We start from the raw sequence: 24,182 nt of genomic DNA on the forward strand, positions 1-24,182 counted from the left end.
GGACAAATGATAGGAGTAGTCTCAGCAAACTTTTTTGGTCTCGATGATACATGTGATCTACATTCTGCTTCAGAAGGGTTTATTTTAAAGGGAATGGAAAGCATTTCAGTTGTAGGAAGTTAACAGCTGTGCTAGGCAAATGGTTTTTCTCAGGTTTCAGAAAAGAACACCATTTAAAGAGACGTAAAACCAGGTTCTCAGTTAAGAAAGATAATTGAGCAGGCTTTTTCTTATTTTACTTTACATACTTAATAATGTATTTCATATGTGGCCAGTTTAAGAAGCCAAAGTCTTGAATCAATGACCAGAGCTGTAGTAGATGAACAATTTAAATGCATTTTTAGCTTCTTGAGTTCCTTAATCAGCTCAGCTATCCATGCAATCACTATGAGAAACATCAGAACACCATGGGTACATGTGTAATGAATAGACAGTAATGTTCACTCAATAATCCAAATTGGCTTATCTCTGTATCATTTGTCTTGGGTTAATACTAGTGATATTTTTGCACTTCCTATGCCCTTCTATAAAAATACACAAACACAGACACAAAAAGACATGTTGTCTTTAATAAGATAGACACAGACACACACGCATGACTCTGCTTCATCTTTTCCCTCATATCCATCCATACATGGGCAGAATTCATTTCAGCTAACCAGAAGAGAACCTCAAAATAAAGCCCCTCATTTACTAGAATATGGTTTCTGCCACAGATCATCTGAACATTCATTTAAAAAAAAACAAAAAACAACTTATCGAGCAACTACTAAATTCCAGGCAAAAAACTATGTATATGGTTAATGGTGACAAATTATAAACAAACAATGCCAAATAAGTCAAAACAAAAAACCCGCTGTTTTTTCACTCTGTACCTATCACGAAAAACACCTCAGAAAAATGGAGAAAATTCGGAAGCTTCCATTTTTTTTTTGACTTTGTAACTTAAACGCTCTGAATGCAATATAGTCTATGACACTAACATTCATTTTAATGAGTTCTGACCAGATTCCTCGAATTACCCTGAATATCTATATACTAATTCCTTCTAATTTTCCAGGAACTTAAATATATTATTTTCAGAGTTTTCCACTGTACTTACTACAATTATATACTTTAAAAAAAGAAAAATAATCCTCAACTTTCTCCAGTTTACCACACTCATCTCTCAATCAACTAAAATTATGGTAGTTCATGAATGTAACTTGTAACAGAAAGCAAGTCTTTTCTCATAGCAACAAAGAACAAACTTTAAAATGAATATATAAATAGAAATCTATCCCCAAAGGGCAGCATTAGAACAATCTAAAGACTGTAACAAATTTAGAATACATAATTTCCCCTATAATAACAACTCAGATCAATTCAATTTTCTGGTTAGAAAATCTTTTGGGCTTTAATCTCTCTACAACTGGAATATGCTTTTAGTCCACTTTTCTACCTAAAAATTTATACAACACTAAACTGTATTGCAGTACAAGGGACTTCATTTAAAAGGTATGCTTAAATAAAAACCCTGATTTTTTTTTCTTACTTCTAAAATGCAGAGTTAAAAAAAAAAAAGAAAATGCAGAGGGTTTTTTTTTTTTTTTTTTTTTTGCGGGGGCGGGGGGTGGGGGGAGTTGTGCCTTACCGCTTGCAAGATCTTAGCTCCCTGACCAGGGATGGAACCCGTGCCCCCTGCAGTGGAAGCCCTGAGTCCTAACCACTGCACTGCCAAGGAATTCCCGCAGAGAATTTTTCATATGTCCAAGCCATCAAAATCCTTCTTTAAAAGACATAATTGGAAAACCACATTGGCTTTTTAACATATTAAGGAATGTAAAGTAGATAGTAATTAACTCTTAAAAATAAATATCCATAACCACAAACCTAATTTGCAATTTCCAAAGCACAATTATATGTTAGATATGCATCAAATACTCAAAGATATTTAAAACATTTTTGGTTTCATTGCCAGAAAGTGTTATTATTAACCATAATTCTGAATACTTGATAGAAGAATACCTCAAGATCCTACCCAGATGGGTACAGCAATAAGAGCAACATAAAAGTTAGCACTAAAAATAATTTATCAGAACACAGAAATCTCTAACATTTTTCTTAGAAATGAAATCAGGTTTCTGGGGATTTTTTCCTTTTTTAAGATAAACTTTACAAGAAACTTCATAAAGAGAAAAGAAAGAAAAAAAAAAATTCCAATGTGTCTATGTCTGAGGTTAAGTATATTAATTACAATATGTATTCGTGCTTCCAAATACGGTGTTTGGGAAACCACATGCTCTTTAAAGTTAATAGCAAATTAAATAACATTTTAATAATGCTATTTTCCAATTCTTGATCAATAGACAGCTAAAATACTACTTCACATAGTATACAAAGTAATTGTTGGGAAAAAAGTACTGCTGTACTTCCTGACTAATAAAGGCAATAATTTTCCTCAGTGTTTAACAGAGGGCCCAAATTAGCTACCTCCTGTTACCACACAATTTCCTCTCATATGTGAAAGGCAAAGCCTTCAGATATTCTATCCATAAGCTCCTCTTTATTAAGCTTGCTCTATCTATACCACAACAGCTGGTTGATAAATTAAGGTTTGTGCCATTTTAATAGCATCTATCTGTAGAAACTACTTACAGGCTATACATCTGAACAAATACATTAGGAAAAAAACAGGGAAATGTTCCTGATGTCTCCAATTGTGAACCAAATAAGGCACTCACTTCTCAGCAAGCCAGCATTCAAAAAGTAAATAATATGCTCTTTACATTTCTGTGTGTGGCTCTTTACATTTCTGTGTGTGGCTCAGCTGGTAAAGAATCTGCCCGCAAAGCGGGAGACCTGGATTCAATCCCTAGTTTGGGAAGATCCCCTGGAGAAGAGAAAGACTACCCACTCCAGTATTCTGGCCTGGAGAATTCTGTGGACTGTATTAGTCCATGGGGTCGCAAAGAGTCAGACACAATTGAGCAACTCTCACTTTACATTTCTTAACCAGATCACAACCAAAAATTAAGTGATACTTAACATCAGAAAGCCAGTTCTTAAACATGAAATCCAGAGGAAATAATCACAAACTGAAAAGGAAGAAAAAAGATGACCGATAACTATCTGTCCCTTTTGTACAAACTAGTGATGACTGTTCATCATGATAATAAATGTTCCAAGTCAGTAAATGATGTTTGAGATTCTGTTGGTTTTTTTTTTATAGCTTTGCCAGCTGTTTTTCCTTGCTACCTACTTGCCTTCTCCCTTATAATTTACTACTGGCCAGAAAACCACACCAAACCTGTTTCCAAACCTGATAGCACTGTATCTGAAATATGAGTAAATTAAGTACCCTCCTCTAAATGAGTTTGGGTACTAATGCTGACGTTAATATTGTCAGTTCAAAGGCTTCAAATGCTTACTGATTATTTGACTATGCTCCAAATAGTAGACAAAATCTCCACGGCACAATTAAATTGACAAGCGGGAGGAGAGGGGACCAAGTTACAGAACAATATGTGTATGGCATGTAGTTCAGTTCTGTTAATAAGACAAAACAAAATCAAAACATACATACATGAGTGTGAACAAATGGATATAAATCTGTCTACACGCAGAAGACAGGTTTGGATAGGGTATATACTACACTGTTGACTTTCCTCTAAGATTGGAGTAGGAAGACGGGGAGGGAGTGAAAGGGCCTCTACTTTCTTTACTCATTATGATTCTGATTGACTATGAACATGAATCGTAAGCTATAAAAATGTTTTAAATGTTTTAATTAGCTGATTGGTGATTTTTTAATAAAACAAGGCATTCCTTAGAAAAAAATGGGCTTCTCTCCTAATGATTAGACTTACTGGCCTCATTTGTTTTGTTTCATTTCATAACACAACACAGGTCACTGAGTAGCCTAGAAAAAGGTGAATTCCTGAAGGAAGTCAATGGGAAATGGGATCAAATAATTAAGACAATCCACAAATAGGTAATCAAAGGTTGACTGTATTTCATAGGTTCCTGTGATAATGAGTTAAAGATCATATATGTTCAAGATATTATAAGGGTTCTCCACACTAAATCTGAGTGAACATCTTTTTTTTTGATAGGTAAAAAGTGGGTTTATTTAGAGAGAAACACACTCCACAGAAAAGAGTGTGGCCATCCCAGAGGGCAAGAAGCCTGAACACCTCTTTTACACTGCTGTGAAGACCTAAACTTCACACAGTAAGGGACTGAGGCAACAGAAAAATTCCTCTTACATGCTAAACAGATGCTGAAAGTTCAATAACATATTAATTTGCCCATACAACCTAAAACTATATTACTTAAAATACAGGTAATTCCAAATGACCTAGGTTGGTATCCTGATCAAAGTCTGTAACCATTATTCATAGACTAAGGTATAATTCTTATTTGTTTTCCAAAGTTTCTCTGTTCCATACTGTCTCCAAACAATTCACATACATTCAAAACATCAAAAAATGAAAACTTAATTGGGAAAAAAGACATGGAATATACATGCATGCTACCTTTAGTGTCTTAATTTCCTTAAACATCTCAAGCTTTAATTCACAAAACAGCATTCTTTTTTTTTTTTTTTTTAGTGGAGTGCAGTTTATTACACCGGTGGGCCCAAGGCAGAGTCTCCTCTTAGCCAAGGACCCCGACAAAACAGCATTCTTAAATACAGGTTTATACATGGATTTTATTTACACTAATGAGATTCAGTGCTATTTAGCAGACTTTGGACTTCTCAGACTATTCCAACAACCAGTAAAGGTTTATGGCATGTGATAATTTGCAAGCTGGTTAGGCAATAATATGAAATGTCCTAGCTGCAAAGCTGGTGTGCAGGAATGAGAAAGCTTACTAATGACAGAACTAGCTCATCCCCACCCACCTCTGCCAAATCTATTTGCCAAAGTTGTTATGAATTCTACACATTTGAGATGTACAATAATTTATCCTTCTTGAATGAAAAAAAAAAAAAAAAAACCCAAAAAGTTATTTTACTTGTTGTTAATTCCAAAAGACAGTTTAAGGCCATAAGACAACATTCACTTTTGAAGCATTACTATAAAATAAGCTAACAGGCCCTCAGATTCCCCCACATCCACAAGTTTATAGAAGAGAAAGGTTCCATACCTGCCCTTCAGGTTCTCAAGTTCCCTGTGATGCAACATGCTCCGCATGTGTTCATCCATCTCCTTCAAAATTAAAGAAAGCAGATTAAACTAAGGGGGACTGCTTTGGAGAAAAAAATTTCTCTGTCCTATTTAATCAACAATCAGGGCTCAAGTTCTTTGCCTTAAACTGGTGTTTGTGGTTTCTATTCACAATTCAATACTGAAAACATTTCCTTATTAAGTAACTCTTTAGCCTGTTTTTGACATATTTTATTTTTAAATAAAGCAATAATTTTAAAAGACCTATTTAAGTGGCTTTCCAAAAAGGTTAAAAAGTTTATTGTATTCAGGAGGCAAAAGACTAAATAATAAACGAATAGGTAAAATTCTATCCCTTACAAAGTATTTATTTAAGTTTATTAAAAAACAACAACAAAAATGCCTGAAATCACATAACTTCTCAACTACTTCGCTACTTTTCTTCATATTCTCTTTCCCCAGTCAACTGACAAGATTCTCAAGAGTATGGTACAACTCTTATCCATGTCTTGGCCAGGGCCTGACATATAGTTATTAATAGTTGCTGAATGAACAGATGGATACATCAATTCTAGACAGAAGTTACAGACATAAGGGAATTTTCCTATGGTAGATCAAGATTTTAAAAATGCCTTGAACACAGCCGTTCTAGCATGGCTTCATTTTCACTACCCACTCCCTTGCCTACAACAACTGATGTGTTTCGTTCCAACGATAAGTTTGAAAATGTACTAGATTCCTCCCCCCACCCCCATCCCACTGGGAAGGAAACAAAATCTACGGCAAGAGTTTCCATTTAAATGTGCAAGTGTGACACACACACTCACACACGTCAAAAAACTCAAAGTTGTAAATGTCGGTCTCTTTGCCACACAAAGCATATATATAGCCAGTACGTCATAATTAGAGAATGGCTGTTTACAAATATAAAACTGGCTCAGATGGTAAAGAATCCTCCTGCAGTGTGCAAGACCTGAGTTTGATCCCTGGGTCAGGAAGATCCTCTGGAGAAGGGAATTCTAACCCACTACAGTATTCCTGCCCGGAGAGTTCCATGGACAGAGGAGGCTGGTGGGCTTGAATCCACGGGGTCCCAAACAGCCGGACATGACTGAGCGACTAATACACACACACACAAGTTGAGCATTACTATTAATTCTGCCCTGTGCTAAGTGTCTCAAACATTTTTTCACTTGAACCACAAAAGTGGATTATTAACGTCACAAGGACACAAGGATACAGAGAAGTTAACTTGTTTATTCACCAAATGCTTATCAGTGCTTATTAGGTGTTAAGTACAAAGCTAGGCGTTAAAAGGATAAATGTGAAGATATTCAGCCATGCCCTTGCAGAGTCAGATTATCAAATGGTGAGTTCTCAAACTCGGGCAGATCTGACGACAAAGCCAATGTTTCAAAGATCATGCCACAACTCAAGCACCTAGTGCATTGAGACATTTTTATTATATACAGTTCATTTGTCAAAAAAAGTACAACTACTATTCTTTAAGTTATCTATACACAGTGATATATAGTGTTGTGATTCAAAACACTTCCTTTAAATGGCAATCTTATTGAAGATGATCATCATTTCCTTCCTATCTCTACAAATGCTTTATCCAAGATTGGCCATTACATGCTAGCTACAACTGACTGGTCATTAACCAGAATGAACAATTAAAGAGCTGCAAACTGAGTGGATTTAGTGACAGGATAGAGAATGAAAAAATCGAAGAACAATATACAACATCTGCTCTAATCCCTATGCTTCTTGCTGTTCAGTTTTTGTTTTCTCTTGTTCAATTTTTCCTTAGACTAAACATAACCCAAATTTCCTTTTCTTAAGCTATATTTAAGTGGGTCTGTTTCTTGCAATGAAACCATTCCTAACCAAAAGAGTATTAATTGAAATGGGTTATTCTCTTTGATATAAAAACCAATTCTATATTCTATTTCAGTTATAAAAAATGTTATCATTCAAAACTAGTTTTAAGGAGACTTTTTTTTTTGGCTATGACACATGGCCTATGGATCTTAGTTCACTGATCAGGGATGGAACCCCTGCCCCCTGCAGTGGAACCACAGAGTCTCAACCACTGGAGGCCAGGGAAGTCCTTAATGTAACTTTTGATTGTCTAGAATACTTCAATAATCTGTTTCTAAATTTACGTGTGAAACCCTCGCCCATCCTGCTCCAACGAAAGAATGCAAATAATGAGACAACTGAGTTTTCAAAATAACTGGGAAAGACCTACAGGCACAGCTCCAAATGCATACCTGCAGATGTACGAAGCTTCTATTTAGTTCCTTTTATCAGTTTATGTTTTTAAAAGGAGAAGGAAGTGGGGGGCTGGGATTTGGGGTTGAAAAAATTTGGAAAACATGAGTAACACAAAAGTTTTTAAAAATATTTTTAAATTCCAGGGCTTCTCAGACTTTCATAAGCTAAGAAACATCAGGATACTCAGGGATGTAACATACAGTAACCCTAGATTCTTTTCTCCTCCTCAGTGTATTTGGAGCAAATCGTGTGTGTGGGTGCTAAGTCTGACTCTTTTGCGACCCCATGGACTGTAGCCCGCCAGGCTCCTCTGTCTGGGATTTTCCAGGCAGAATACTGGAATGGGTTGCCATTTCCTCCTCTAGGGGGTCTTCCCAACCCAGGTATCTGTGTCTCCTGCATTGACAGGAGGATTCTTATCACTGAGTCACCTGAAGCAGCCATGGTAACACTATAATAGTCTGGGAAACTAGAGGAAAGTACACCAACATAAGTTGTTCTTAGTCTATCTGAGTTTATCCCTTTCAGTTAACCCATTAACTTCTTAGATCATATCTTAACATTTAAATCACGCCATTCCCTTGCTTAAAAAAAACTACTGTTGGCTTTCCCTAAGGCAGGAGTAGATTTAACTACTCAGCTCTTATCTAACTTTATTATGACCCATGAAAAAATATGAAGAGACAAAACATGTTTTAATCCAGAGTAGAAGAAATGCCAAAAAGACTTAAAATAGAAAAGTTGTGAGATGTAACAAAATAGGCTACAGACTCCACAAAAGTCTGACACCAGACCTCTGAGTAGCTGCCTATCCATCTCATATCTTCTCATCTTTCCTTCTCCCTCTAATCTGAAAGTAGGCATCAGTCAGTCAGTTCAGTCACTTAGTTGTGTCCGACTCTTTGCGACCCCATGAACCACTGCATGCCAGGCCTCCCTGTCCATCAGAAACTCCCAGAGTACCCAAACTCATGTCCATTGAGTCAGTGATGCCATCCAGCCATCTCATCCTCTGTCGTCCCCTTCTCCTCCTGCCCTCAATCTTTCCCAGCATCAGAGTCTTTTCCAGTGAGTCAGTTCTTCACATCAGGTGGCTAAAGTATTAGAGTTTCAGCTTCAACACCAGTCCTTCCAGTGAACACCCAGGACTGATCTCCTTTAGGATGGACCGTTGGATCTCCTTGCAGTCCAAGGGACTCTCAAGAGTCTTCTCCAACGCCACAGTTCAAAAGCATCAATTCTTCTGCGTTCAGCTTTCTTTATAGTCCAACTCTCACATCCATACATGACCACTGGAAAAACCACAGCCTTGACTAAATGAACCTTTGTTGACAAAGTAATGTCTCTGCTTTTTAATATGCTGTTTAGTTGGTCATAACTTTCCTTCCAAGAAGTCTTTTAACTTCATGGCTGCAATCACCATCTGCAGTGATTTTGGAGCCCAGAAAAATAAAGTCAGCCACTGTTTCCCCATCTATTTGCCATGAAGTGAAAGTAGGCACAAAAAATTTTTATTCATTGAAAATTTGAGTAAACCTGGTCTTAAATTTTTAAAATTAGAACAGCAGTTCTTTTACACTTGTAAAGAGAGCAAGTATATTACTAAACATGATTTTAAAATCTCAGCTGATTTTCCCAACACTAATTGAAATCCTAAAATAGGAAAAAAGAAAAAAATTCTTCCCCCTAGCCTACTAAATGGATCACAATCAAACTCCTCAGTGGGGCAATCAATACTGTTTATCAACTATCTTCACTTAACTTACAAATTAAATTGTGGTCCTATTATTTCCAGGATGAAACTGTTTTAGTCAGATAAGCTTTTTTACCTGCTCCTAGAGCTGTTATACTCCATTCTACAGCTGAATCTTTGTATTTTTCTTCCACCTAAAATAACTCTTCTCCATTTCTTGTAAGCCATTTCACTCCCAAACATCTTTCAAGGTTCACTCAGACTTGCCTGGCTAACCTCACTCATGATAACTTTCCTAGTTCTCTGTATTTCCAATGGCAATCAAGAACATCTTATGGAGAGGGAGGTGGGGTGGGGGACCAGGATGGGGAATTCGTGTAACTCTATGGCTGATTCATATCAATGTATGACAAAACCCACTGAAAAATAAAAAATTAAAAAAAAAAAAAATCTTAAAAGCAGAGAGGGAAAGTTCCTCAGTGTTTAAGCTAGACGAATTCTTGGAAAACAAAAATAAGAGGCAGGGGGTAGGGGGGGTGGCGGTGGGTGGCAAAATATGAGACAAATTGCAGACATTTTCCTTAAAGAACAGGTAAATTCTGTTTTTAAAACAGTGTTTTTCTTTTTTTTTTTTACCTCCCTCCGCCCCTAAAACAGTGTTTTTCTTTGAGCAACATCCCCACCTTGTGGATGTCTGAGGATACAGTCAGAACCATTGAGGCTGTGCTGTGCTTCCCACAAGCACAGGCAGAGAATTCACAGGCTGCAAATCAATGTCACTCCCTTAGCTAATCAGAAAGCTGTTACAATCTCAGCCTGAATTTTAATGTATTCTCTCCATAACTGGTTACTAGATTAATTTCTCTTTATCATACTGTTGAGTATCTTCAAATTCCAGGTAGAGGTTTAACAATATAGTTATTATCTTCATAAGGCAGTAATTAGAAAGAAACCAGTGAAATAAGACTAAGGTTTAGGAAAGAGGCATAAAGGAGATGTTGTTAAAAGCTTTTACCCATCTATAAATTCCATATGATGTCTCTGAAAAAATGATCAGTCATAGAAGCCTCAGATTCTCTCTCTTCTATTATTACCTTTTTTGAGCTGTACACGATGTGGCACAATATGCATTTTCGTTCTCGTACCATAGCGACCAGATCCGAAGCACTCAGCGTCACACCTGCAATGAGGAAGTAACATTCAGTAACATTTTCTTCCCAGATGTACTGAGTTTCATCTTAACACAGCCCAAAATACAAGTCCTGCATCTCTCTCACCTCCACCCTGCTCCTACCCCAGTCTTCCCATCTTGGTAAATGAAAATTCCAATTTTGCAGGACCCTAGGGCAAAAGCTTTGGAAGCCATCCTCGATCCCTCCTTCTCATCCCATATTCACCCTCATCAGCAAATCCTGCCAGGCCCATCTTGAAGTGCTTCCAAAATCTAGCCACTCTTCACAGCTCAGCACATTCATCAACTCCCATGGCACCAGCCTACTGACCCGACTCCCAATTTCCACTCTTGTTTATACTCTCATGATCCATTCTCAAATCAGGAATCAAAGATTCTCAGAATGGGATTCTTTTAAAATTTAAGTTAGATCACTTAGGGCTTCCCTGGTAGTTCAGTTGGTAAAGAAACTGCCTGCAATGCAGGAGACCCCAGTTCAGCTCCTGGGTTGGGAAGTTCCTCTGGAGAAGGGTTAGGTTACCCACTCCAGTATTCTTGGGCTTCCCTGGTGGCTCAGATCGTGAAGTATCTGCTTGCAATGTGGGAGACCTGGGTTTCATCCCTGGATTGGGAAGATTCCCTGGAGGAGAGCACGGATGACCTGACTCCCTATTTTCACTTTCGTCTATCCTCACAATGATCTATGCTCCAATCAGCAACCAAATATTCTCAGTTCAGTTCAGTCGCTCACTTGTGTCTGACTCTTTGCGACCCCATGGACTGCAGCATGCCAGTCCACCCTGTCCATCACCAACTCCCGGAGCTTGCTCAAACTCATGTCCATTGAGTCGGTGATGCCATCCAACCATCTCATCCTCTGTCTTCCCCTTCACCTCCTGCCTTCAATCCTTCCCAGCATCAGGGGCTTTTCCAATGAGTCAGTTCTTTGCAGCAGGTGGCCAAAGGGTTGGAGGTTCAGCTTCAGCATCAGTCCTTCCAATGAATAGTCAGGACTGATTTTCTTTAGGATTAATTGGTTTGATCTCCTTGCAGTCCAAGGGACTCTTAAGAGTCTTATCCAACACCACAGTTCTAAAGCATCAATTCTTACAGTGCTCAGCTTTCTTTACGGTCCAACTCTCACATCCATACATGATTACTGGAAAAACCATAGCTTTGACTAGATGGCCCTTTGTCAGCAAAGTAACATCTCTGCTTTTTAATGTACTGTCTAGGTTGGTCATAGCTTTTCTTCCAAGGAGCAAGCATCTTTTAATTTCATGGCTGCAGTCACCATCTGCAGTGATTTTGGAGCCCCCCAAAATAAAGTCTCTTGTTATTTATAAAGATACTGTTTCTAGTGTTTCCCCATCTATTTGCCACGAAGTTATACGGAATTCTTTTAAAATTTAAGTCAGATCATTTAACTCCTCTGCTCAGAATCTTCTAACAGATGTCCATCTCACTAATAGAAAATACAAAGTCCTTTGTCATGGAATACAAAATCCGTTTCTCTCTCACACTCTGACTCCATGTCCGATCACTCTCCCTGTAGTGCTCGATTCAAATTACACTGCCCTCCTTCCTGCTGTTCCTTGATCACACTAGGGATTTTCCCACCTGTGGCTTTCTTTATGTCCTGTTTTCTCTGCCTGGAATAGTCTTCCTTCAGATATACTTATGGTTCTCATGGATCACTCTCTCAAGTTGCCTCGTCGGAGAGCCCTTCCCTGTCCTCCTATAGAATTGTACTTCCTGCCCCCCATTTCTTCTATCCCCCTAATAACCTGCTTAATTTTTTACTTTTTAGTAGTACAATGGTAGACAGCTTCCGAAGATGGCCACAACACCATTCCCCACCCCATGTTCTCTTTTGCGATGTGACTTTGTCACCACTGCCCATCAAAAGGTACAGTCCCTCTCTGTGACCTGTTTTGACCAATAAAATACAATGGAAGTGACAATGCAATTTCTGAGGTCATGCCTTAAAAAATTTGCAGCTTCGGCCTTTGTGCACTTGGAACACTTCCTCTTACAACCCAGACACATGGAGAGGCCAAACGGGAAAAAACTGAGGGCACAGCTGAGCACCCAAACAACAACCAGGGCCGTTTGACAGTCATGCTGGGCTCTCCAGGCCCAGCTGCCAATGAGGTGTCCCAAGTGAGACCAGTTAAAGAACCAGGTAAATGAGCCCTTTTCAACCCAAAGAATTGTAAGAATCAATAAAATAACAGTTTCAAGTCAGGAATTTCACAATAGCTTGTTAAACAGCAAGAAATATCTGTAACAAGTATCCTTTACTACCTAACATAGTATATATTGTTATTCTCTGTATCCCCAATTACAAATTAAATTCCACAAGAACAGAGACTGTATATTTAATTCACTAGTACAGGTTCTAACACTGAAAACAGTGTCTGGCATACCGTTGGCACTCTGTAATTATTTACTGAATTGTTCCAAATAGGATTTTCTTGGGTTATTAAATATGAGACAGAGATAACTGGATAAATACTGAGGTTTGGATTAAGACCAGAAGGGTCTCTACAGCCCTCCAGCACTACCATACTTTCTTCCTGCATCTCTGCAAGGATGCCCTACCTGAGAATTTAATTCCACTCCCCAAGCAAACTTATTTTTCTCTCCACACACAAAATAGCAGACTCTATTTAATAGAGTTATCTGCATCCTCATCTGGGCTTTAAGTTCCTTATGGGAATTAAAACTGTGAGATAATGAAGTTATAAACTACCCTAATTTAATCTTGAACGCCCTAGACAACATGGTGAAAGAACCAATGAAAAAGAAGCCTAAAGGTCCTCTACTTCTCCTGACACACAGTAGTTTCCTTCTATTGCAACCGATTCCATACCACTATTGAATGTCTGAAATAATTATCCTCAATAACAAAGTATCAAAACCAAAATGTAGGATAAAATTGTGAACACTGGAGAAAGCTGAATGTCAACTAGCTACTAAAACAAAGAAATGTACCTGTATGGATAGATATAGTACTATTTATGCCTTCAATATTACTAATTTACCCTAAATCTCAAAATTAACACAAACCACTCTAGTGCTAAGTGTCAAAGCATAATTATTCTTCTAATTCTCATTTAACATTTACTTTAACTTTAGTTACTATTTACAAGCACTATTTTGTTATTTCGTTCAGCAAGCATTGTTCTAGGAGTTGCATAAACAGTGATAATATAGCCAGAAATGTTTTTAATATCGCTTCAAATTATTACCCATTAAAGCAAAACAGAATCTTGGAAGCAATAAAATCAATGAAAAAGTGAGATTTTCTGGCACAAGCAACAGCTCATTTTCCTTTTCAAGAGCTTCACATTTCTAACTTGCATAAATTGGGTTTCATTTTTGTAAAAATTTCAACTTTCGTAAAAAAGCAAAAAGTGTAAACTGCTAACAAAGTATTTAATTACTAAGAAGGACCTTGTATTTAAAAACACTGAGTTGATTCCAGCTAAAAAGACAAAAGCACTTTAACTTGCACATCCCTAAACTGGGTAAAAATATAATTTCCATTACAGTTTCTGAAATACTGAAATTAACTCACAGCCTTCCATTTGGGAACCACTGCTCTATTTAATGGTCTTAACAAGGATTAGAAGTCAAGGAAATAGAAACCATCCAACTCTGCAATCTCAAAATGTTTGAGAGGTTACATTATACAGGTCAAGTAAGTGTGAATAAACAACTGCTGTCCTCACTTGGACCACCTTATATTTCCCCCATATCACTTAAATATACTCATTATGTAATCTTTCAAATTTTCTCCAATGAATTATGAGAAATACCTGCAATATTTCTTAGTCATAAGTCTAAAAAAAATCCTATAGTAAGTACCTTACATATCAGATTCTTTTCTTTCAGTTTCTCACATTTAGTCAACAAATCCTGACAGATTTCAATTTTTTAATTTTATGTTATATACTCTTCAATGTGATAAACCTGCAGGAACTTATTTCTATTCTTCTCCCTTCCCCCAACTGCTGTACTCACTAACATTTCCTGCCCTAACTCTTGCTCCCGATATATGAACAAGTTTTAAAGCAGTTCATTAGAATCACCTACATAGCTTATAAATAAAAAGAAATACAGCTGTTAAGGCAGAGCAGAACTATTACTGCATTAGAGTCTCCAGACATTCCACTCTGCACTTCACCATGCTCTCCCCATCCTTCAGCTAGTTTCTCAAAAGTGACTTAAACTGGTCAGCAAGTCAGCCTTTAAGTAATCACTATCTCATAACACTGTAGTCCATCTCAAACATCAATATCAGATTATTCCTCTAAATATTTATGAAACTCAAGGCTGGAAAACATCATTTAGTGTCAAAGAACTTTATCTGAAATATTTTCACGTTATCCCATTTAACTGTTAAAACAACCTGCTACCTAAGTAATAACAGGTTGTTTGATGGTGGGTATGTCTGATCTCCCTGACCCTACCATGAGGAAGGAATCTGTTTTTTCATATACCTATAACATAGATTACAACTAAGCACAGTAGTACTTAAGATATTTCAACTTTGATATAAAGCCAAATGACAATAATATACTGTAAAATGCTGAAGAACAAAAGCTTAATTATTGGTTTCTTGGGGGTAGGGGGGCTGGTACTCAAAGATTAGAATCCCTTTTCTGAATTTCACAGATAACTTTCTGTGTCTCCACCTTAACCCCGAAAGAAAACTAATGGACTTCTGGTGATCAAGACAGAATAACAGAAAGACAGTGTTCAGTGACAGAACAAGTTTCTGCCATTACCCCTAGGATGGCCAGTTTATGGATCAAAGATATGACTGGCACGTCCAAAAAGCCCTCATTTTGTTGAGTAGGACTCCCCAGAAAGTTTCAAGGCTCCTAGCTAAGGAAGGCATTTTAGTAAAGTGACAAGAAAGGTCAGGAAGCATTTTGGGGCATAGGAACCTATAACCGTAACTTTCAAAGACTGTCCTATTTACTGGGTCTGAGTTCTGGCTGGCTCTTGTTTCCCAAGGCAAGTTATTGCTTGTTTCCTGAATCCAGTATATTTGATGGAGCATAAGCTCATAAGCACTTACTTACTAGCATTTTTATATTATCTGCCCTAACACAACACTCAGCAGGAATATATATATATATACCAACCACTCTTTACTAGAAAACACAGGGTTAAAACAAAGACAGGAAGTTAAGGCTGTGACTCAGGAAAAGTGATTCAAAGTCAAGCATCCAATTAATGAGGCTGTTCAGATTGCCCATCACTAGGCAAGAAAATAGACAGGGCAGACCACAATCTGATTCTTTATCTTGGAATCAGAACTATGATCAGATTCCAATACTTGTCAATTCTGGAACTTGCAAGCATTATGTCCTAGAGGGAAAAATAACTGAGAAACAAAGTGGGAAAATGTCAGCTCTAACAAAGTAACAAAAATGCTATCTAAGGTTACCATTAGGTAACAGAGTTGGTCATAAGTCCAAAGATAACTTATACAAACACTTTTAAAAGTTTAACTGAGTAGCTTGTTGCATTTAATAGTTTTAAGTTTTCTTTCCAGCCCACCTGGGCTTCCCAGGAGGCACACTGGTAAAGAATCCACCTGCCAACGCAGGTGATATGGGTTTGACCCCTAGGTGGGAAAGATCCCCTGGAGGAGGAAAGGGCAACCCACTCCAGTATTTTTGCCTGGAAAATTCCATGGACACAGGAGGCTGATGGGCTATAGTCCATGGGGTTGCAAAGAGTTGAACATGACTGAGTGACTAACATTTTAAAAGTCTGCATTCCTGTATTCAACATATCATAGCAATCCCAAAGATCCACAAAGCAATTTAAAGTTCTATAACATGAATTACAATCACTGCAAGCTGAGGAGGCCTTGACAATTGTTCACCTTTCTTCTCGAAAAGCTTTGCTGTGCTCCATGCATCTTACTGCTAATGGTTCATTCAATAATTTTCATCCACTTTATACAAGTATGATTATAACAGCAATTGTTTTCATAATTCTTTTTACAGAAAAGTCAATGGGTGATCATATCACAATACTGGAGTAATGTGTAACATAGTAAAGCATTTACTTTAGCAGTTTTAATTGATGTTAATAGCTTTCTAAATGCCTTTGTCTTGTATTTTATTTTATTATTTATTTATTTATTTAATTTTGGTCTTGTATTTTAAAAAACCATTAATTTGTGAAGAATCCACCCGCCAATGCAGGAGACGTTAAGAGATGCAGGTTTGATTCCTGGGTGGGGAAGATCCCCTGGAGAAGGGAATGACTACCCACTCTAGTATTCTTGTCTAGAGAATCCCAGGGACAGAGAAGCCTGACGGACTACAGTCCAAAGGGTCGCACAGAGTCAGATACCACTGAAGCGACTTGTCAGGAACGCACAAAGTAGTGGTATCTGCAAATTTAGTTTACTAAAAGTTCACATTTGCTTTTCACTTCTCTTCTTTTCACAGCTATTTGTAAGCCCTCCTCAGACAACCATTTTGCCTTTTGGCATTTCTTTCCCATGGGAATGGTCTTGATCCCTGTCTCCTGTACAATGCCATGAACCTCCGTCCATACTTCATCAGGCACTCTGTCTATCAGATCTAGTCCCTTAAATCTATTTCTCACTTCCACTGTATAGTCATAAGGGATTTGATTTAGGTCATACCTGAATGGTCTAGTGGTTTTCCCTACTTTCTTCATTTTAAGTCTGAATTTGGCAATAAGGAGTTCATGATCTGAGCCACAGTCAGCTCCCAGTCTTGTTTTTGCTGATTGTATAGAGCTTCTCTATCTTTGGCTACAAAGAATATAATCAAGTTGATTTCAGCATTGACCATCTGGTGATGTCTATGTGTAGAGTTATTGACTATGCCAAAGCCTTTGACAGTGTGGATCACAAGAAACTGTGGAAAATTCTGAAAGAGAAGGGAATACCAGACCACCTGACCTGCCTCTTGAGAAACCTGTATGTAGATCAGGAAGCAACAGTTAGAACTGGACATGGAACAACAGATTGGTTCCAAATAGGAAAAGGAGTACATCAAGGCTGTATATTGTCACCCTGCTTACTTAACTTATATGCAGGGTACATCTTAAGAAACACTGGGCTGGAAGAACCACAAGCTGTAATCAAGATTGCCAGGAGAAATATCAACAACCTCAGATATGCAGATGACACCACCCTTATGGCAGAAAGTGAAGAGGAACTGAAAAGCCTCTTGATGAAAGTGAAAGAGGAGAGTGAAAAAGTTGGCTTAAAGCTCAGCATTCAGACAACTAAGATCATGGCATCTGGTCCCATCACTTCATGGGAAATAGATGGGGAAACAGTAGAAACAGTATCAGACCTTATTTTTTTGGGCTGCAAAATCACTGCAGATAGTGATTGCAGCCATGAAATTAAAAGACACTTACTCCTTGGAAGCAAAGCTATGACCAACCTAGACAGCATATTCAAAAGCAGAGACATTACTTTGCCAATAAAGGTTCGTCTGGTCAAGGCTATGGTTTTTCCAGTAGTCATGTATGGATGTGAGAGTTGGACTGTGAAGAAAGCTGAGTGCCGAAAAATTGATGCTTTTGGACTGTGGTATTGGAAAAGACTCTTGAGAGTCCCTTGGACTGCACGGAGATCCAACCAGTCCATCCTAAAGGAGATCAGTCCTGGGTGTTCATTGGAAGGACTGATGTTGAAGTTGAAATTCCAATACTTTGGCCACCTCATGCGAAGAGTTGACTCACTGGAAAAACCCTGAGGCAGGGAGGGATTGGGAGCAGGATGAGAAGGGGACAACAGAGGATAAGATGGCTGGATGGTGTCACCGACTCGATGGACATGAGTTTTGAGTAAAATCCGGGAATTGGTGATGGACAGGGAGGCCTGGCGTGCTGCAATTCATGGGATCGCAAAGAGTTGGACACGACTGAACAACTGAACTGAGCTGAACTGAAAAGTTCACATGCATTCTGGAATGAGGCAATGACATATTCAAAATGTCAGCAATATAGTAAAAAAATATGTTTAGACAAAATTAGCTGCTGTTAAAAAGTATAGTATTCCAAGGGCTTGAAAAATTTCCCAGGCTCAAACTTAGCTTAAAAGTATCAGCCTAGGGGTACTCTTTTGCCCCCTTCTGATGCCTATGTCAGAAGCTTTCTCTATCTCCTATATACTTTAATAAAACTTTATTCCTTTCCATCTGTAACTATCTAAATGTATAGTTTTGGATTAAATGTAACATTTTGGATTAAAAAAAAGTATCAGCCTAAAAAGAATACCTGTATAATATATCCTCCTAAGTGGTCTCAGCAACCCCTATGAAACTTGCTGAAAGCTTGGCCTCTGTACACCAGTGCCAAATGAAACCCTGGAGACAAGAGTTTTGGGTGAAGCTGAAAATGATAGCTTTACTGCTTTGCCAAGCAAAGGAAGACACACCCTGGTATTTGCCTCAAAAAACTGTCTCAACTTGATGAGGGTTTTCATAACAGTGGTTGAAAGGTGGGGTCTCTGACAAGACTAGGGTGTGAATGTCCATAATCTCATCTCAGGTGGTCTCAGTCTCCTAAAGTTGATGAGCTTCTCTGATCTTTAATGTTGCCTCAAGTGGTTTCTTGGCTGCTCCTCCCTTGACTAGCAACTGTTTGAATCTGCCCTTTAGAACTCTAGGAAGATCACAGAAACTAGAGTCCTGACTGCAAGAAATGGAGGACAGAAAGGCCTCTGTGCCTGGGAGCCCCACAAGGCCCTGCTAAGTTTCAAAACTACTTGAGAAAAAAAAATATTTGAGAAGGAATCCTGTACTTTTCCTAATTCCTTATACCCACAGCCAAAGTAATCTCTTTAAAATGCAAACCTGATCATAACAGTCCCTTGATTTTTGTCCCTATATTGTATCTTGGAAAATTGCAAAGGCAGAAATGTTAAAAGAATTTTATAGTGAATATCCTACACCCAGTTTACTGTATACCCATATGTTGTTGTTGTTCAGTCGCCAAGTCGTGTCCGACGCTTTGCAACGCCATGGACTGGAGCACATAAGGTTTTCCTGTCCTTCACTATCTCCTAGCGTTTGCTCAAAATCACCTCCACTGAGTTGGTGATGCCATCCAACCATCTCACCTCCTGTCGCCCCCTGCTCCTTTTACCTTCAATCTTTCCCAGCATTAGGGTCTTTTTCAATGAGTCAACTCTAGACTGTCAGATTTTTCTTTCAGCATTTTAAACATCCTCTATTCACTCTGCTCCATTTTAATTTTTCTATACTTCAGTTTCCACATTTATAGAATAAAAATATCAGTACCAATGTCAGAGGGCTGCTATGAGGAGTCCTCTATAAATTAGAAAATCCATACTGTTTTATACAAAGCAGGTACTAAATCTTTTCTATATTTAGTTACTAGTATAATTATTTGCTTAATGAATGCCTCTTCCAATAGAGTGCAAGCTCCATGACAGCAAGCAGGAATGCCTGTGTGGTTCACCATTTTATTCCCATTACCTGGCACATCATCTGGTACAGAATAGGTATTCAATATCTGTTGAATGAATGAGCAGAAATCAGCAAAGATATTTGGACTAGAGACAATAAAAACTGGAGCATAACCTTCAAGAGTATTATTGCTTTAGGTTATACTACTAAGATAGTTCTTTATATGAATGTCAGAATTTACCCAGATGACATATACACACGTAGAAGATCCCTACTGGAATACTCAAGAACTATTAACAGTCACTGCCTCTGGGAAAAGGATCTGAGGATCTGGGGGCCAAGGATTTACTTTCACTATAAGCACTTTTGCACTTTCTTCTCTACACACAAATCCAACCAACCACATGGTACAAAACTGTATTTTTTTTTTAATCTGTATGTAAGTGGACCCACACAGTTCAAATTCATGTTGTTCAATGGTTAACTGTATTATCATTTTTTAAATAAAAACAATTTTTGAAACTCATAATATCAAGAAGTCTGACTTCTACATATTTTGAACTTACAGAGTGGTTCTAACTGGCTATCACACAACATAGATCAATTCCAATTTACTGATACTTCAAAACGTGTAATTTCACTAGATACTGATTATCCATCTAAAAAGATACAAGGGGACAAATAGTATAACTACCAAGAGTAATAACAATTCTACATTTATACACTAGTTTATAGTTTACAAAATATGGTGGGAAACTGCGTGACCTTGGAATTAAACAAAAATACCTAATATGTTTACCACCATGAGTAAATTCTGATCTCTCCAAACTTCAATTCTTCTTTGAGAACAATGTCACCTAGTTATCAGAGCTTCAGTTTAAAAAAAAAAAAAGAGGAGGTGGGATGGGAGACCGGGATGGGGAATTCGTGTAACTCTATGGCTGACTCACATCAATGTATGACAAAACCCACTGAAAAATAAAAAAATAAAAAAATAATAAATAAATAAATAAATAAATAAACTATCTTCTAAAAAAAAAAAAAAGACAATTTCTTGCAGTGAGTTTTGTCTTTTTAAAGGTAATTATTTGTGTTTTGAATAGTTAACACTAGTTTTAAAGTTATAAAGGTACAAAAGGGCTTCAGTTCAGTTCAGTCACTCAGTCATGTCTGACTCTTTGAGACCCCATGAATTGCAGCCCACCAGGCCTCCCTGTCCATCACCAATTACCGGAGTTTACCCAAAACTCATGTCCATTGAGTCGGTGACACCATCCAGCCATCTCATCTTCTGTCGTCCCCTTCTCCTCCTACCACCAACCCCTCCTGGCATCAGGGTCTTTTCCAATATGTCAACTCTTCGCATGAGGTGGCTAAAGAATTGGAGTTTCAGCTTCAGCATCAGTCCTTCCAGTGAACACCCAGGACTGATCTCCTTTAGGATGGACTGGTTGGATCTCCGTGCAGTCCAAGGGACTCTCAAGAGTCTTTTCCAACACCACAGTCCAAAAGCATCAATTTTTCGGCACTCAGCTTTCTTCACAGTCCAACTCTCACATCCATACATGACTACTGGAAAAACCATAGCCTTGACCAGACGAACCTTTGTTGGCAAAGTAATGTGTCTGCTTTTTAATATGCTATCTAGGTTGATCATAACTTTCCTTCCAAGGAGTAAGTGTCTTTTAATTTCATGGCTGCAATCACCATCTGTAGTGATTTTGGAGCCAAAAAAAATAAAGCCTGAAATTGCTTCCACTGTTTCCCCATCTATTTCCCATGAAGTGACGGGACCATGCCATGCCATGATCTTAGTTTCCTGAATGCTGAGCTTTAAGCCAACTTTTTCACTCTCCTCTTTCACTTTCATCAAGAGGCTTTTTAGTTCCTCTTCACTTTCTGCCATAAGAGTGGTGTCATCTGCATATCTGAGGTTACAGCTGTTTTTAAAGAGGTGAAATGCAGTTTTATAAAGAAGGACTCAGACTTAACTACCATAACCCACTAAGCAATCTCACCATCACTCCTGGGGGGGAAACTACAGTACGCAGTCTGATCTTTGACATAGTCCCCAAAGTGTTTACCTGAACGAATCAAGTATTACTCTACCTTCAACTTTATGGTAACATGTTAAATAGATAACACTAAGAATCAATCAGGTATCTGGATAACTGTATTACTCTCATTGAGTCATGATGAAAAAAGAGAAAAAAGATTAACTTCTAGATTTAAAAAGACTTCAAGAGATGTAACACTCAACTCAATGCATAGACGGATCAAAAATTGCAAAAACAAGAAAATAGGATAATTTGGGGAAATTTTTAATAAGGATCAGGTATTAGATAACATAAACTGTTGTTCAGTGTGATTATTATATAGGGTTACATAGAAAAAATTTTCTTTTCATTAGAGACACATATTTAAGTATTTAGGGTGAAATATCAGGAATAAAAATAGCAAATACAGCAAACTATTAAGGAATTTTAAAAACTGAGTGATCAATTTACAGAGGGTTCAAAATAGTATCTTCCCTACTTTTCTGGATGCTTAAAAGTTTTCATAATAAAGAAATAAAACAAAAAGGCTCACAAAAAAAGAGAAAATTATTCCTCTCCCACTCCTGTTTCCTAGCCATCTCCACTTCATCACTGTTTCTTATGTATTCTAACAGAGATATTCTATGCATTTATATGTACAATAATCACATTCACAGTTCTTCCTTTTTAAATATCTGTCTTTCAATCAAAGCAATTTGATTTGAACTAACCTGATCAGACTCTACATGTCCTAACTCCTTCCAAGCCACTTTAAAACCATCTAGTATCTTTAATTAAGGCTATCATTTTCTAGACTCAATAGTTAACTCTAGAAACTGTAACTGTAGTATAGCTGCTTCTCAACAAAAGTGCTTAACAATATCTAACTTGATGTAACATGGGGAAAATAACCTTTCCATCATATTTGAATTTCACCACTTCCCTAGCTAGGTTATGCAAATTATCATCAAACTTATCTGAAATGTGCGCCAAAAAAAAATTTCCATTATAATATCTCATTAATTTTTTGTGACAGACCTGAGTGTATCTGGCACATGTGTAGTAGGTGCTAGATAAACCCTAACTGAACCTAAATATTATCTTCTATTGTTTCACTAACTTGAGACCAGGGTTTAAAACAAATTTTAAGATTTTCCAAGGGGCTTGGAATAGTATTAGGCTCTTGGTAAGTGTTCAAAAGTTATTTTGCCTTGAGTAAATCTGATATAAAACTTTATGGTGGATAAAGACATTTGCTAGATTAAGAGAACTTTCCTTAACTACCATGGAGTTCCAAATTGTTAAAAGCCATGGAAATAAACTTCCAACAAGACGGCTTAATCTGATTCTCAAAGATGATTAAACTGAGCAGACTGAAGGGGGAGTGGCGTGCAAAGCATTTCCTCTCCATAATTATGCACTGAAATTCGGACTAAATGTTAAACTGACACACAGTAAGCTCTTCTTAATTAGTAGCTATTATTAAGACGCATCCCACCAGAAAAGAAGTCCGAAAGAGGAAAAAGAACAGAGGCTGTCTGTCACAAGAGGTGGAAAGAGGTCCGCAGCCTGAGACCCGTAGGCCTTTAAGGGGTACCTGGGTCTATGGGCTCCCTGTTGCCCTGGGGGCGAAAGTCAACGACCTCCCCGAAAGGTCAAGCCTCTGGAACCACGTTTCCCGCCGGACCTGGGGGCAGAGCCGGAACGCCCCCGCGAGACACTGTATCCAGAGGCCAGAAGCACCGCCTGCCCGTAATCCCGCGCGACCCCTTCAAGAGAGGACGACCCGCAGCCCCCGCGCCGCAGCCCTCAGGAGCAGAGACCCGCCGCTTCCCGCACCCCCACATCCTCCCTACAGGCGCAGACCACCAGGTCCCTGGGGTTCCGATACGCCTCGGCGCCGCCCGGCCCTTTGATACTCACACTCACAGCCGACCCCTTACTCCATCAGGCCCCCGAGGCGCCGGCGAGGGAGCCCACTGACGCCCCAGCCACCCTCCTCAGCTTTGGGTCCGGCGGCCCGCTCCGGACCCGCTCCGGACCCGCTCCCCACCGGGAAACCCCGCCGCCGCCGCCGCCGCCGCCAGAGCGCAGGCGCACAGCGCTTCCGTCGCTCTCACTTTTTTCCCCCCTGTCTCTACGGTCCGCCTTTCTCAACAACCTAGCTTTATTTGAACACAAGAGAGTGAACAACGGACACAGAGGAACGAGACTTTACTTCAAAAGAATGGAAGATCACAAGGCAGACCAGTTGGCAGAAGAATTATCCCGCTGCACTGGACTCTGCTGTAACACTGTAAACAGCCTCCCTCGTTTTTTTCCCATTCTTTTTGCTTTTTTTAGCCTTCCCTCTTGCTCCTACACTCTTCCTAAGTTCTGACCGTTCCCCGAGGCAGTGGC

The 24,182-nt window shown here is 38.6% G+C and overlaps 1 protein-coding gene across 2 annotated transcripts in view; it reads right to left on the bottom strand.

The window, feature by feature from the left end:
* Positions 1-23,853, bottom strand: part of ZNF106 (zinc finger protein 106) — a 55,672-nt gene extending 31,819 nt beyond the window's left edge. For both annotated transcript variants that reach the window (XM_065941744.1, XM_065941743.1), the window contains exons 1-3: positions 23,706-23,853; positions 10,221-10,306; positions 5,134-5,195 (exon numbers count right to left, since the gene is read on the bottom strand). In XM_065941744.1, the coding sequence (XP_065797816.1) occupies positions 5,134-5,195; positions 10,221-10,274 (116 nt within the window). In that variant the 5' untranslated portion in view covers positions 10,275-10,306; positions 23,706-23,853. The remainder of the gene's footprint in view (positions 1-5,133; positions 5,196-10,220; positions 10,307-23,705) is intronic.
* Positions 23,854-24,182: the final 329 nt, after the last annotated feature.

Source organism: Muntiacus reevesi, chromosome 7 (assembly GCF_963930625.1).
Source record: "Muntiacus reevesi chromosome 7, mMunRee1.1, whole genome shotgun sequence".
Lineage (NCBI taxonomy): Eukaryota > Metazoa > Chordata > Mammalia > Artiodactyla > Cervidae > Muntiacus > Muntiacus reevesi.